This window comes from Dendrobates tinctorius, unplaced genomic scaffold, assembly GCF_039654945.1.
Source record: "Dendrobates tinctorius isolate UK_male_01 unplaced genomic scaffold, ASM3965494v1 ptg000003l, whole genome shotgun sequence".
NCBI classification, from domain to species: domain Eukaryota; kingdom Metazoa; phylum Chordata; class Amphibia; order Anura; family Dendrobatidae; genus Dendrobates; species Dendrobates tinctorius.
In genome coordinates this window covers 93,463,826-93,479,659 of record NW_027361671.1, presented here as the reverse complement: position 1 = coordinate 93,479,659, position 15,834 = coordinate 93,463,826, and the positions used below count along the sequence as shown (strand labels likewise).

General features: G+C 41.7%; 1 protein-coding gene and 1 long non-coding RNA gene across 6 annotated transcripts in view; one reads left to right on the top strand and one right to left on the bottom strand.

Moving 5' to 3' along the window:
* NOS1 (nitric oxide synthase 1) overlaps positions 1 to 15,834 on the bottom strand; it is a 558,783-nt gene that overhangs the window by 99,846 nt on the left and 443,103 nt on the right. For all 5 annotated transcript variants that reach the window (XM_073560587.1, XM_073560281.1, XM_073560506.1 and 2 more), the window contains 7 exons: positions 14,086 to 14,231; positions 11,850 to 12,012; positions 10,864 to 10,955; positions 8,742 to 8,883; positions 8,488 to 8,627; positions 3,433 to 3,607; positions 2,304 to 2,405 (listed from right to left, as the gene is read on the bottom strand). In XM_073560587.1, the coding sequence (XP_073416688.1) occupies positions 2,304 to 2,405; positions 3,433 to 3,607; positions 8,488 to 8,627; positions 8,742 to 8,883; positions 10,864 to 10,955; positions 11,850 to 12,012; positions 14,086 to 14,231 (960 nt within the window). The remainder of the gene's footprint in view (positions 1 to 2,303; positions 2,406 to 3,432; positions 3,608 to 8,487; positions 8,628 to 8,741; positions 8,884 to 10,863; positions 10,956 to 11,849; positions 12,013 to 14,085; positions 14,232 to 15,834) is intronic.
* On the top strand, positions 8,863 to 14,166 carry LOC141073294 (uncharacterized). The gene is made up of 4 exons (XR_012226960.1): positions 8,863 to 8,989; positions 11,662 to 11,752; positions 12,768 to 12,828; positions 13,423 to 14,166. It is a non-coding gene; the product is annotated as an uncharacterized lncRNA (long non-coding RNA).

Here is a 15,834-nt window from a genome sequence, read left to right as displayed (position 1 = left end):
TGAGTACGTGTGTGTATGTGTATGAGTACGTGTGTGTATGTGAGTATGTGTGTGTGTATGTGAATACATGTGTGTATGTGTGTATGTGCGTACGTATGCGTGTGTATGTGAATACGTGTGGGTGTATGTGAGTACATGTGTGTATGTGAGTATGTGTGTGTGTGTGTATGTGAGTACGTGTGTGTGTATGTGAGTACGTGTGTGTGTATGTGAATACGTGTGTGTGTGTGAATACGTGTGTGTGTATGTGAATATGTGTGTGTGTATGTGAATACGTGTGTGTGTGTATGTGAATACGTGTGTGTGTGTGTGAATACGTGTGTGTGTGAGTGTGTGTGTGTATGTGAATACGTGTGTGTGTATATGAATACGTGTGTGTGTGTGAATACGTGTGTGTGTGTATGTGAATACGTGTGTGTGTGAATACGTGTGTGTGTGAGTGTGTGTGTGTATGTGAATACGTGTGTGTGTATATGAATACGTGTGTGTGTGTGAATACGTGTGTGTGTGTATGTGAATACGTGTGTGTATGTGAATACGTGTGTGTGTATGTTGTAAGGTAGCGCTGTCATTCAAGGTTGGGGACACTCGCTTGGCAGCCAAATAATCAGATCCGGCACGGATTTTCCATAAAACCATAACAGTCCATGTGGTTTATTCAGGCATCATAAACCCACAGCAGCAACATAAAGTTCATATCCATAGCATAACGTTCATGACAGCTTCCCTCTGTTATCCCTGTGGTCACACAGGTTACGCAATGTCCAGTACTCAGGCTCTTCAGCCTCACAGTTATCTCATCCCGTCAGGGTTACCTCATGGTTGCTTCAGACTCCAGACGTTCATTCCCTCCCCTGGGATCTCTCAGATACTGGCAGCCATTATACACAGCCACTTCACGTGCTGTCAGGCAGGAAGCCCCATCTCCCAGCGGGACCTTCCACAACGGACCAACCGGGTCCAAGCATTCACTCCATGTGACCTACCCTGGCCACCTTATATGGTCCGTAGCCATGCCCACCGGGTCACATGGCTATGACCTCATCACAGGTCCTTCACACACACTCATATACACTTTACTATGGCGTTCTTAAACACACCCCTGGGTAGATTTGTAGGTAATTGATCCCACCCGTCTCATCAATCACCTGAAGGCTTCTCCCTGACACATTGTAATGAAAGATCAGCTCTGCTGATCAGCACATAAGCAAGCCTTCATCTCAAGGCCACCCACCTTGAGATACATTACGATCATTCAACATCCTACTCCTATCAGGACACTGGAAATGCTTATGCTTATATGCCTGTCCTGGGACACCCACACAGCGCCCCCTAGTGGACACAGTGGTCACTACACCACAATGTGAATACATGTGTCTGTATGTGAGTACGTGTGTGTGTATGTGAGTACGTGTGTGTATGTGAGTACGTGTGTGTATGTGTATGAGTACGTGTGTGTATGTGAGTATGTGTGTGTGTATGTGAATACATGTGTGTATGTGCGTACGTGTGCGTGTGTATGTGAATACGTGTGGGTGTATGTGAGTACATGTGTGTATGTGAGTATGTGTGTGTGTATGTGAGTACGTGTGTGTGTATGTGAATACGTGTGTGTATGTGAATACGTGTGTGTGTATGTGAATACGTATGTGTGTGTATGTGAATACATGTGTGTATATGAGTACAGGCGGCAGTTGGGGGTTCAGCGGTGGCAGGTCCAGCGGTGGGGGTGCCGGCTGTGACGGAGGTTGGTGGGAGGGCAGCGGCGGGTCCGGCGGGGGGTCCTGGCGGCAGCCAGCCGGCAGGAAAGACCGTGGCTTGTGGCCTGTACACAGGCTGCAAGCCGCGGTCTTTCCTGCCGGCTGTGATGGAGGTGGGTGGGCAGGCAGTGGTAGGAGGGTTCATCGGTGGCGGGTCCGGCAGCGGCGGGGGGTCCGGCAGTGGTGGTGGGGGTCGCGTTGGTCCTGATACCACCAGCGGGCGCCATATTGTAACACCCATCACTGGGGTATTTCAATATGGCGGTCGGCGTACTTCCGGTCGGCGCGGTGCATTGTGGGATTCGGGGACATCCAGACGGAAGTGGATGACAGACAATTTAAGGCAATTATATATAGATGGACTAGAGTCTATATGTGTATCCAAATAACTGACAAATAATAATAATAAATTATATTTCTAGAGCGCCGACATATTCCGCAGCACTTTACATTTCAGACAAAGTTTCATTGTCCTTGGTGAATATATAACCTTCAGAGTATCCTTGCTTTATCATGACTGTGATGCACATATTTGTGACGCACCTGATAACTGTACAGAACTGCAATATTAATTTCCACCAAAGCTTGGTCTTTCCATAGAGAAGACATTTTTCTTGTGTCCAGGTTCATCCTTTTAGCGACTTCCTGCAGGAAACAGTTATATTAAATATGATCTGTCCAAATGATAAAGTGTAACATTTTCAGCACAATGAGCCTGGATTATTTTAGCGAAGGTGAACAATAACATTGGCTATTACTCCATCTCTTCTCGCTGAATATTTTTACCGCGTGTGAAATGTAATTTGGAGATGAGCAAATGTGCACAGATAAGGTGCTATCCCGCATGATCGGATGCTAACCGTGTGACTTCGGCGTTCTTGAAAAATATGTTAGCGTCCACCGCACCTGCATGTCTCCCGACTGTAGGACAGACGCAACACATGCAGGGATTACCTGTTTATTAGGTTATCCCTGCATGTGTTGCACCTGTCGAACAGCCGCAAGAAATGCAGCCACGGGGACTCGAACATATTATTTGTATAACACCTTATCCTAGGACATTTGCTCATCACTACTGTGGTTATGTCTGAAAAGCTGATATTGGTTGTGGATTTTACATATGTTGCATGCTCCAAAAGGCCATTCAACGATTTTTTTGGAGCCATACAGTCACTTCTGTCTACAGAATACACTTCTTTCCAATTTCATCTGAGAAAAAATATATATAGCAGCACTTTTCTATTTTCTTTTATTGCTTATCATTGTATTATTAATATAATTAATAAAACATTTTAGTTTTTTTTATATTTCTTAGCATGCATAATGCTGTTTACATCAGATCTATAACCTCTCGATCTAAGCATTCGACTAATGATTGTTCCTTTATGTATTACAACATTATTTTAATACTGATTTAGTTTTTGCAAATGGAAATATTACATATACTGTATTGTTCAAAATGTTGCTTCCTTTTAGTAAAATAATGTTCGCAAATAAGATGTCATCTTTTGTTGTCCATTGGTTAATATTGGCCACCTATTGCACCATTTATGTGTCTTAAATATATAATATGTATATATAATCTGGAAGACAGTAAAATAGGACTAAATGATAGTGATGTTTTATTATCTAATGCTACCAAAAGGTGGAGCTCTTTACCAGGCCACAGTACCTCCAGTATGTTATAGCGGGAGTTATCACAGTAGTCTCGAACTCCAATTTCAGTTCCCATGTACCATCCACTAAAAGGACAAGCTGTAAACTCCAGACCTCCAACCTCTAGTAGTAAACTGGACACAGCCGGCAATCCATACCACTTCAGATCCAGATCTTTGAACCATTCAAACCTGATGACAAGAGTTGGAAGTGACGTAATATTACAATGAATTTAAATTATATGCACAAATTGTTTAATATTGACATGTGATAGATATCTGGTATCTGTAAAATTATTTGTTCCTTTTTATTGGAATTTTATAAAATCATAATATAAGAGAGCAAATAAAAATCTCTGCAGCGTCATGAGGAAATAATCTGATTATTAATGTAAAAAGATACAAGCTTTTGTAACTGAATAATTGAAACAAAAATGTTCTTTCTAATACACAAATGTATTAGGACTATGGTCACACATTCAGTATTTTTTACTTCAGAATTTGTAAATCAAAATCGGGATCTGATGAAAAGTCTAAGGGCTCATATTCATTGGCGAGAGACATGCACGATTCTCGTGCGAGTCTCTCGCATGAAAACCTGGCTCTGCCTCCGGCACTCGGACCGGAGCGTGCAACTACATGTATTTCTATGCAGCTGCACGCTCCAGGTCCAAGCGCCGGCGGCAGTGGCAGGTTTTCGTGCGAGTTTCTCGCAAGTGAGTATGAGCCCTAATGGAAACACGTCACCACTTTTGTATTTTTCACTCATTTCTGGTTTTGGCTTACAGCTACTGAGGTAAAACTCACCAAATACTCAATGTGTGCACATGACCTTATTGAGTCCAATGATGATATAAAGGGTGGGACAATCCCTACAAACCACCACACAGATGTGGCTTTATACTTTAGGTTAAGTTCACACTATGAGTTTTAGGTGAGTTTTTGACGCCTTACATTTTCACTGCGCAAAAAACACAGCGTCTTAAAGTTCCCACAAAGTAGAAGGGTTTTATAGAAATCTCCTGCCAAGTGTGCTATTTTTACACAATACAAACTGACCTGTGGCGCGTGTTTGAAATCCCCAACATGTCAAATTCACTGAGGTTTATGTGCAGAGAAAATTTGTAGGTTAAATAAGCACGTTTGGTATGCTGTGACATGCATGTAAAAATATAAATTAAATAATAGGCAAAAACTCACCAAATACTCAACATGGGGAACGGAGCTATAGATTTCTATAATTTTTACCAATCCTGCCAAAAAAAGTAGCAACGTTCTCTCTCAAAAAAAATATGCCTGGATGTAATGAATCTAAGACATCTTTTCCTATGACACTAAATGATACCCCTCACTTATTGGTGTAGTTTTAAAATAAACCATTACTAGTCGGTTATTTTGCAAAGGTTGATTCTGTATATCTGACTTTAAGTAAAATCTTTGGACATATGTGTTGACGCAAAGTAATCTGTTATACTATGTGTCTAGGAAAGTTCCATAAAAGATGCCCAAAGGAAAATTGCCCACAGAAAAAAAGCCCACAGCCATGAATGTCCACAAGGAAAATTGCCCACACAGAAAATTTCCCACACAGAAAATTGCCCACATGGAAAATTGTCCACATGGGCAAAATAGCAACAGTTTATTAAAACAGTTAATTGAAGAGGGCTAAGGCTGTATTCACACAAGGAAAATTGGGCACATGATGGTACAGCCAGGGTCACACTGAACACAGGCCATGGTGCGATATAACATATTAAAGGTCGGATGGAGTAGGTGATAATGACGTTATATTGGTACAGCCGGAGTCACACTGTACACAGGCTCCAGAGCGATATAACATATTACAGGTTGAATAGAAGAGGTGATAATGATGTTATATCGGTGCAGCCAGGGTCTTACTGTACATAGGTTCGAGAGCAATATAACAAATTAGAGGTCGGGGGATGATAATAAGATTATATCGGTACAGCTGGGAGCACACTGTACACACCTGTTCACAGGGTCTGGGGCAATATAATATATTACAGGTCGGTGGGTGATAATGATGTTATATCGGTACAGCCAGGGTCTTACTGTACATAGGCTCGGCAGCAATATGACAGATTATAAGTCGGGAGGGGGGGTGAAAATAAGGTTATATCGGTACAGCGTGGGTCATACTGTACATAGGATCTGGAGCAATATAACATATTGCAGGTCGGGGGGTGATAATAATGTTATATCAGTACAGCCAGTGTCACACTGTACACAGACTCTGGAGTGATATAACATATTACAGGTTTGGGGGAGCGGATAACTTGTTATTTTGTCCATGTGAGCAATTTTCTGTGTGGGCAACTTTCCTTGTGGGCAATTTTCCTTTAGGAATTCATGGTTGTGGGCTTTTATTCTGTGGCCATTTTTCATGTGGGCATTTTTCTTTTGGGTATTTTTCTGGTCACCAGCTAGGAAATCTGAGTTATAGAAATTTACATCTTATTATGAAACTTTAGTGGTGCTAGCTGCAATCAAATAGGAAGAATTGTGTATTGAGATTACACCAGGATGGATATTATCCACTGCACATTTACCTGCAAATCAGTGTCAAGTGTACATGCGTTGTACTGTATGTGAATTCTGTTGTGGACTCAACTTTAGGGATCATTCAGATGTAATGTAGGAGAAAAACGGACTGAATTTCAGTGACTTTCATTGGTTTCATTAGAATTTGGTTCACTTTTCATTAGTTTTTCTCATATGCGGAAATGTAAATATATAAAGTATATATATATATATATTATAATTAAATCTGTGTATATGTGCATGTAAAGCGGTGTGAGTGTATTAATATATTCACCTACCGGCTCTCTCCGGTGTCCAGCGCCGTTCTTCTCTTCTGAGTGAAGTCACCCCTCTACAGTGTCCTCCGGGTCACGCTGTGCTCTGTGTGACCCAGAAGTAACTTTTACATTTTAAGTCTATGGAACATCAGAACGGAGCTCCATAGACTACAGTGTAAAAGAGACTTACGGCTCATGCATAGAGTATATCGACAGCCAGATAGTCTGAAGTGCGATGACGTCACTGAGAAGCAAAGCAGAACGTTGCTGGACACCAGAGAGAGCAGCAGTAGGCGAATATATGAATACACTCATACTACATTAAATGCACATATACAGACACTTAAAGGGAATCCGTCACCCCTTTTTTCGAATATGAGCTGCCGGCACCGACACCAGGGCCTTATCTCCAGCATTCTGTAATGCTGTAGATAAGCCCCCGATGTAACCTGAAAGAGAAGAAAAAAGAGTTAGATTATACACACCCCGGCGTTCGGTCCAGTCCAATGGGTGTCGCCGTCCGGTCCGGCGCCTCCCATCTTCATACGATGCCGTCCTCTTCTTTCCTTCCTGTTGTGGCTCCGGCGCAGGCGCACTGCTCTGCCCTATTGAGTGTGCAGGCGCAGGTAGAGGTCCGGCGCCTGCGCACTGCAGTGTTCTGCTCTGCCCTCAACAGGGCAGAGCAGTGCGCCTGCGCCGGAGCCACGACAGGAAGGAAAGAAGAGGACGGCATCGTATGAAGATGGGAGGCGCCGGACCGCAACACCCATCGGACCAAAACCGGACCGCCCCCCGGGTAAGTATAATATAACTCCTTTTTCTTATCTTTCAGGTTACATCGGGGGCTTAATGCTGTAGATAAGCCCCTGATGGCGGTGACGGCAGCTGATATTCGAGAAAAAGGGGAGACAGATTCCCTTTAATAATAAAAAAAATTGGAATTCTTCTTTAACAGTCCATGTAAATTGGCATCCGAGAGCGTTCCGATTTTTTCACTAACCCACAGACTTTCATTTCTGATTTTGATTAATCACTCTGATCAATATCAGATGTGCAAACGGCCCCATTCACTATTATAGGTACAAGTGTTCTCCATAAAATACATGGATAGCACACATATGCAGAAAAATCATATCTGAATGAGGCATAAATTTGCCCCTTCTGCGAATGAAATCTGTGGTGAAATTACACAACATGCTCATATTTCTGCAAGAAATAAGTCTGCAGAAAGATGGGGCTGAAATAGGTACAGTTAGAGTAAGCCTGGGCATGACAGGGGTTTAAAAGTAGGAGGCCAGGAAAGGGTTAACTTTTAATTCTGCATGTAATTTAGGGGGTGTGGGTTGTAGGTTAGGTCACATAGACCAGGATTGGGTAAGAGATTATGTGGGGTGGGGGTATTTTAGGGTACTATAAAAGAAGATGAGTATACGTGGACCAACAAATTCTATCCAGGTACGGGACCAGTGAACATCCCTCCCACCGAGCACTATGGTGGGCAATGATCACATTTCAGGTTGTGGTGTGTGTGATTTCAGTATTAGGGTTTACTTTCATCATGGCAGCTGGAGGTGAGGCGGTTAGGGTTACACTGGAGGCATGGTGACCCTTCATTAGTGTTTTTACTTCCCTCTGGGACGATTCTCGAAGAACAAAAGAATTTTTGTGTTGACAGTACTGTGACAGTTTGTTAACCCCAACATGCAGCAGTGCGACTGGGGAGTGTTGTATTCGGTACTGTTCAGTGTTGGTGGGCCATGTAGAATCACCTTACGAAAGAAATTATTTTTACATTTGTTTGTATTCATGTTGTAATTAATGAAGGCTGCTGTGGCCCATATATTTCCATCGTCACTCAGCGTTATGTGTACTATTCATTAATGCCGTAGACACTTTTTTTTCAGCATTCTATTAATGTAGATTAACTGTTGGGATCTGCTGCAGATTTAATCTCTGGAAATTTGCAGGCAGGAAAAATCCTTAGCAATTCCATCCTGTCCAGATCATCACTTGTACACTATCAATGGATTAAAACTGGACCAACAATTGCAATGAAATCACATTTTCCTACACGTTAGAATACATGGAGCAACTGTAGACAAAATTGTCACCTTTAGTAGTAAGTATACAAACGCTCATTTGTTAAAAAAAATTATAGCACAGCATCATTGCGCTACATTCACTTTATAATTATGCCATACCTGCCAAGCACATAATAAACTGATAATAATACAGGGGATCATGCTATCATACTTAGGATGCCGGATTGGGATCTCAATAATCATTTCTGGTGGGATCTCAAACAGTTCTGGATCATTGCCATCTGCTTGAAGAACGAGAGGGAGGACATCAAAACGACCTCGAGGAGCTTTCCAGCCTTGCTGAATGCAAATCTGTCAATGGAAATCATTTCAGTAAAAGATGATAGAATAGAAGCAATGTTCACCAGCGAGAGCCTGATGTAAGTATCCCTCAACCATATGTGATTAGCTGAATATTGTGATTACCTCAGTTAACTCTACATTAGCTGGATCCCCAAGTACTGAGCCGTCAGGCTGCTTGTATCCAGCGTAACGGATAATCTGTGCATTCCAGACCCTGAAGTCATGTTTTCCATCAGTCCTTTGGGGGAAAATAGTGATTGCTGATCTGTGAAAAGAAACATCAGACAAGCCTCAACAACATCAGACAAGCTGGTTGGCATGATGTGTATTATAAAGTGTGCAATAAAGATCTCACCAGTATTATACATACGGTAAGTAAGATTTGCATTACTCCTCAATTTTCTGAAGCAATAGGACCATAAAATAAGTTTATATCTCTGCATGAAATTTATAGGGTTGGGCAGTGTCTAACTTAAAGCTCCTGGGCCACAATACAGAATCTCCAACAGGGCCCTCAACAATCAAGGATCTTTAAGGCTAAGTTCTCACGATGAATTTTTGTGTATTTTTGATGCTGTGTATTTTCACTTGCAAAAAAATGCTGAGTTTTACAGTTCAAAATAAACTAAGTTTATGGATTGAGGTTTTTTGGTCCTTCTGTTTCCCTCTTCTCCTTTCCCTGGGGTATTTTATAGGATTTTTCATGTCTTTTAACTGTTCTTAGTATGCTTGCATGAATTAAAACAATAATAAAAAACCTATTAAAAAACAAACTGTTAGGGCTGGCGGATTGCACTAAATAAAATTAATAACAAAGTGCAATCGCAACCAGGGGTCCACCGTGCAGAGATGTTAACCTGCTGCTGCTAGTGTGAACAAATGACGGATAGAAAACTACCGAACACACTGCGTTAAAGCCACATGGAGTGAATGGGACACAGCGTATCAAGCTCAGCTAACCACTGAGAGGCACAGAAAATATAAGTACCCAACTCAGCTAAACACCGAGAGGCACTGAAAAAATAAGAAGTGTGCAATACTCTGTTAAACCTGCAAGGAATAAGCACGTGGGTTGACTCGTGCTATCCGCACACATGGCCGAGACAGGTGCTAAGTCAAGCGAAAAGGCAAAATCTATACTACCTATCTGAAGTTGACCAGTGCTAACCACACAAATGCATACAGACAGAGCAGTAGCGTACCCACCCACACCCACTAAAACACAAATGACGCTAGCACACCCACGTGCGCCGTTGGAAGCCTTATATGCGGTAGGCTCCACCCCCAAACACTCACGCCCAGTTGGATAGGGCGTCCGGAGCTGCCACATCACCAGAGCAGCCAGCGTCCGAGCACCAATGAGAAGGCGCCACATCACGGATATGCTCAGTAAGATGATTTCTGGACGTAGACTTCAGAGAGTAGGGCTGCCTCTGTATATCACTGTTTACCAAAGACTTAGCTGGAGAGCCAGCAGTAACCACATGGACACTATGAAGCAGTGCAAGATGCTGGGATCGATGCCCGTGCTGAGCAACAATCCCAGCGGCTGAGCCTGAATAGGAGACCGCAGAGGCAGACAAGACCTGGGATTCATCCTGTGCAGTGGGAGAACCCAGTCGCCTAAGGCCTCTTTCACACTTCAGTCTTTTGACATCAGTCGAAATCCACCCTTTTTTGAAAAAAACGGATCCTTTTTTTTTCAGCGGAATCCGTTTTTTTTTCTCATAGACTTACATTAGCGGCGGATTGTGACGGATGGTCATCCGTTGCATCCGTTTTTTGACGGATCCATTGGAATTTAAGCGTCCGCCGTCTCTCTCTCCTCTTTTCCAGAGTTCTGTTCCTTTAAAATTTCAGACTCTGTCTGCTGCAATGGATCCATCCGCAAAACGGAACCGGTGCATCAGTTTTTTATCAATCTGCAACGGATCCGTTTTTTCACACTTTGATAGATTGCAACTGACGTCAAAAGACTGAAGTGTGAAAGAGGCCTAACACAAACAAGCATGGATTTCCTAAGTTATTTGGAAAGTGAATTTGAAAAACGAACTTTAGAAAAAACAAGAAATCACATAAACCTTAGAAATGTATAAGTGGTAAAGGCTTGGGCTATGTGGACCCCCCCCTAACCTAATATCATGTCACGCCCTTAAGATAAGCCATTGGCTGCATATTATAGTTTTTTTGGTCTGCACTTTTACACAAGTGTATGGTTTTCATTCTGGTGTCATTCCTGTCTCACCTGAGGTTGCCTTTGTTGGTGGCATACTTGATGTGGTTGCAGATGTAATTATACATCCCATGTGCAGTGGTACAATCTCGAGCATCGAAGACCTGTGGCAGTACAAGGAAAATCGTGTAATTGTCCCAAATTCTACATCTTATTTTCATTGAGTGAGTCTCAAAACATAACAGTGACTGCATCTGCATATTTCAGGGTAAACTTCAGTTACAGTACTATGAATGCTCCAAGGATCCATATACGCAGCAAAGCCACAGACCCTGCACAATGGCACATGGAGTTCCTACTGATCCGTATCAGTAACCTATTAACACTCACAAATTGAGATAAAGAAATCAATCCATAATTAACTAAATTCACCATGAATTTCTCCAAAACTACAGATTGTTGCCTTACTTGAAATTTCAATTATGCGATTTACAAGAATGCAGTAAAATGGCATAGCGCAAGATGTCATTTTGCTGTTTTTTTTAATGGCCAGGAAGGGATGAAAATAATAAAAAAAGCCTACTCACCTGTCCAAGCCCTCACCTGACTCCTTATGCCATGACTGTGATGGACCTTGTGCGGTCATAGGGGTGGTATTGCCCCCTACATGACCACATTAAGCCACAGTCACATGAGATAAGGAGTCAGGTTAGGGCCTAGAATAGGTGAGTGTAATACATATTTTTTAATTTGCGACCCCCTTCCCTCCCCACCATTTATCATATTGTGTTGTTTTGAGACACCTCGGAAGACAATGAACCTCTTCTTATGGCAATCTGCACACTTTTCTTTTGAACCAATTGTAATCAGATTGAAATGAACCTTGCGGCCAAATCAAGCGAAACCGACCAAAACGAATTTTGGGAGATTTGCTACTCTCTACTCACTTCCCAGTTACAAGGTAAGGGCTTTTTAGATTACAATACAGTTCTTAGTTCTAGAGTGGCTGCATGCACAGACCCTGATACATATTTAGGACACAGATAGAGATACCCCACCTGCAGTTTGGACCACTGGATTCTTCCCACACAGCGAGCTGCATTACGCCATGCATGCTTAGCTCCATATATCAACTCTGTATCACGAAGCTGGTAGGTATCTGTAGTTTCAATCTCCTTTCTTACTTCTTCCAATCTCTCTAAGTGAGCCTTAGAGCCAAATCTTCAATAGTAAAGGTCAAAAATGTTATACATTCATGAAATAACATGTAATGTCAGTTGCGGTAGATGGGGAGACGTGATTAATGACGGCAATGTTAAGTTACAGATTAGATTCTCATTATTTGTTTATGGATCATTATAGGATTTTAATAGCATTAACAATCTAAAACACATCACCCGTGTGTCAGTAACACTGCCATGATCTCTCTGATATTTTCAGCTCTAAGGCATTGTAGATTTTATTATCCATAGATACAAGAAGTCATTGCAGCTTGCACCTGTTCACATTTGTTTCATTTTGTTAGGATACTGGTCAGTTTTTGCTTTTTTTTGTTGTGTACCATTGAATGTAGTCAATGCCGTCATAGTTCATTGATAACTTCTCTCATAAGTATAAGGGCTCATTCAGACCTCAATTTTTTAAAATAAAGTACTAAATTTCATCATTGTTTTGATTAGTTTCATAAAATTTTCAGCAATTTTCTCCAGTTTCTCCTTTCAACCAGTCCATGAAAAATCTATAGCACTTGGATGGCATCAAAGTCCATAGACTTGCATTGGAAACTTTGTTCCGATAATCATATAAATATTGGACATGTCTCGGCAATTTTGCAGGGACCAATCACTCAGACAAAAAAATTGGACATGTGAACAGCCCCATAGACTATCATAGGCATGAGTTCTAAACAAAGGTCGTAGTTATAAATTAAAAACTGATGTTTGAATGAGCCCTAAGACTGATGTTGATTTTTGCAGGAGGCTTTCAGCCCAAGAAAGTTATGTTCAATAAAAAGGAAGGAGCTCCTTGTAAAGACCGGTGAGCACACACAAATGAACTCAGTTTCATAAGTATATTGTTTATGTCAGCAATACAGTTTACATTTCACATAATAAATGTTTGCATATATCTGACGCACAGCATATCCATTATGTGATAAAACAATTATGTTTATTACAAAATAATAAAATAAGCTATATTCACTCTCTCTAACCCCTATGACTTCAGCACAGACCCTTCTGGGGGTCTTTGCTAGCACAGCAAGTCATGTTGTTACGTACCAGTCACATGGCCACTACAGTAAATCACAGTCCTCTGTATTAGGTGTCCCAAGAACGGGACATCATTGCTATCTGTCCTGGCGGGGACCACCAGAGTGGCTTGACCAGGAGCCACAGGAGTTGAAGACATTGACCATAGCTTCTTTCATTTCGTTTTAACATTCTAACTCTTCTGAAAGTTTTTTCAAAGTCATACAAACTTTAACTGGTCACCGAAAAAACTGAATCTTAATTTCCAAATGAGTCTTAAATATTTCTACACTTCAAAATTTATCTACAGTATGTAAAATGTTGAGTACCACTACCATTGCTAAACTTCGATTTCTCTATCACTGTCTGTGCGGATTCTCAGTTCTGTAGGTTCTCATTGAAAACAGTCTGAAGCTTTCCCGACGCCTGCGCACTGCAGTACTTTGCACTGCCTTCAACAGGGCAGAGAGGTACGCCTGCACAGGAGCGCGATGCCGGAGAGACATGAAGCAAGCAGAAGGACGGCATCACAAGAAGATGGGAGGCGCCGGCCCGGACCTGCGACACCCATCGGACCAGACCGCACCAGACCGCCACCCGGGTGAGTATAATAAGTTATTTTTCTTATCTTTCAGGTCGGATCGGGGGCTTATCTACAGCATTATAGAATGCTGTAGATAAGCCCTGAAAGGCAGCGGCCGCATCTTATAGCGGCCAAAACAGCTGACAGGTTCGCTTTAATGATTCTAAACTTTAAAAACATAAGTCATAGCTAATTATCAATGTACGAGCATGGAGTTGAGTGTGTTTCATAGAGAACTTTCACCTTCACAAACTGTAATAGCAGAGAAATTAAGTATTGATAATGATACAAATAATATAGTAATCCACCAAATATGCATATGTGTAAAAATATTACCAATAAATAAGGGCACGCAATCTATAACAACTAAACACAATTATCAGGCAAAGTCCATGGAAATGTAGAATAATAATTTAATATTGTCATATTTAACCACTAAGTAATGTATTCCAAATGCGTCACCTTTTGATTGATGTGTAATATTGGTCAATGAATTCCTTGGCAAGGGGAAGAAGCTGCTCTTTAGTTCGAATATCTTCTGGCTTACGGACATACTGTGGAGGAGTCATGACAGCACCCATACACAACTGTTGTGTGCAAGGTGTAGGCTAAAAGACAAAGACAATTCATTGCATAAACTTCAAGATAATTGACTTTTATATTAATTGTTTGCATTATTTTTATCTTACCAATGGTGTTACCTGTAGCAATTAAAATGAATGTTGCACTTAAAATCATGGTTTAAATGTGTATTTGCTGTAAACGGTATATTTAAAATGTTTTTGCTGATTTTATTGAATGTTTCAGTATATATTATTAATATTCAAGTAGAATACCCGCAGCTTCGCTCGCAGAAAATATGTTAAATTGATGGTTATGGTAGCTAAAGTAAAATTTTCAGTCTTGCCATGAAATTGACATTTTCAGAGAGCTACAGTAATATTTTTTTTCCACTTTAAATTTTTATTATTTGGGCATTTTAGTAATTTGTCATAACATTGATGTGAACAACTTTTTTTAATTTCAACATTTTTATTGATTTTTCATATTCAAAACATATTATGTAGTATAAACTATTACAACTGTTTTATGAACTATTTTTTTTATTAAAAATGAACTTGCCCAATGGATGGTCATTTTTTGGGGGGCATTTTAAAGAACAGTCCTTAGTATTATGACCCTTTAGTATTCACCTGACACTGATAAGAGATGTAATAGGATGAATAATAAATACAGAGCAGCCCTCACACAGTATAACTATGACGTGAAGGAGCTCACATCTCAGTAATGAAAACCGCCTCACAGGCAGACTTGTCTAGTTGCCCATAGCAACCAATCAGAGCTCTGCTTTCACTTTACCTCAGCAGCTTCAGTGATGAAAGCTCTCTGTATAGTAAGCACTAATGACACTCTTACTATGAGGCATTTTTCGCCTGGCGAATATTGCTGCTCAGTATTGTTAATCTGTGTGCGTAGGGTGCATCCATCTGAGTGTGTTTGCATGCGTGTGTGGTCCTTGTGTGTGTATGTGTGTGTGTGTGGTGTGCATGTGGTATTTATGGGGTGGTGTTGTGGTATTTGTGGGGTGGTGTTTGTGTTGTGTGTGTCTAGAGTGGTCTGGTGTTTGTGTGGTGTGTTGTAGCATTTGTGTGGTGTTGTGCTTGTGAGTTGGTGTATGTGTGCTGTCTGCGTGATGTTTGTATGGTGCTTGTGAAATGTTTGTGTGTTGTGTGTGGTGGTGCAGCCCCTTTAGCAGCGACTGTTTGGTGCCTTCACTATAATCCTTCCCTGCCAGTCACAACTGTTGTTTTCCCCTCAGCACTTATACTTTCACCTTTACATTTCTTCATCTATAATATAACGGGCTAAGCGTCACTCTGTCCGAAGCCTTTATAGACTGCACAAGCGCGACGCACCTGCGCAGTCTGTCTCCAGACAGAGTGACGCACCCCCCAGGAGATCGCCGGCACACGCATCCCCCAGGAGATCGCCGACACACGCACCCCCCCAGGAGATCGCCGGCACAACACCTTACCGATTCGGTGTGGCCACGGGGTCTTATGTCTTGCTGTGATGACAGGAGAGGGCGGGTTGTGGTGCCGGAAACGACGCATGCGCAGTCCGCGCTTTCCAGCGCCATTTTGTGGAAGACACACTGTCTTCACACTGCAGTGTGTTTTCAAGACAATGGCGCCGGAAGGAGAGGAATGC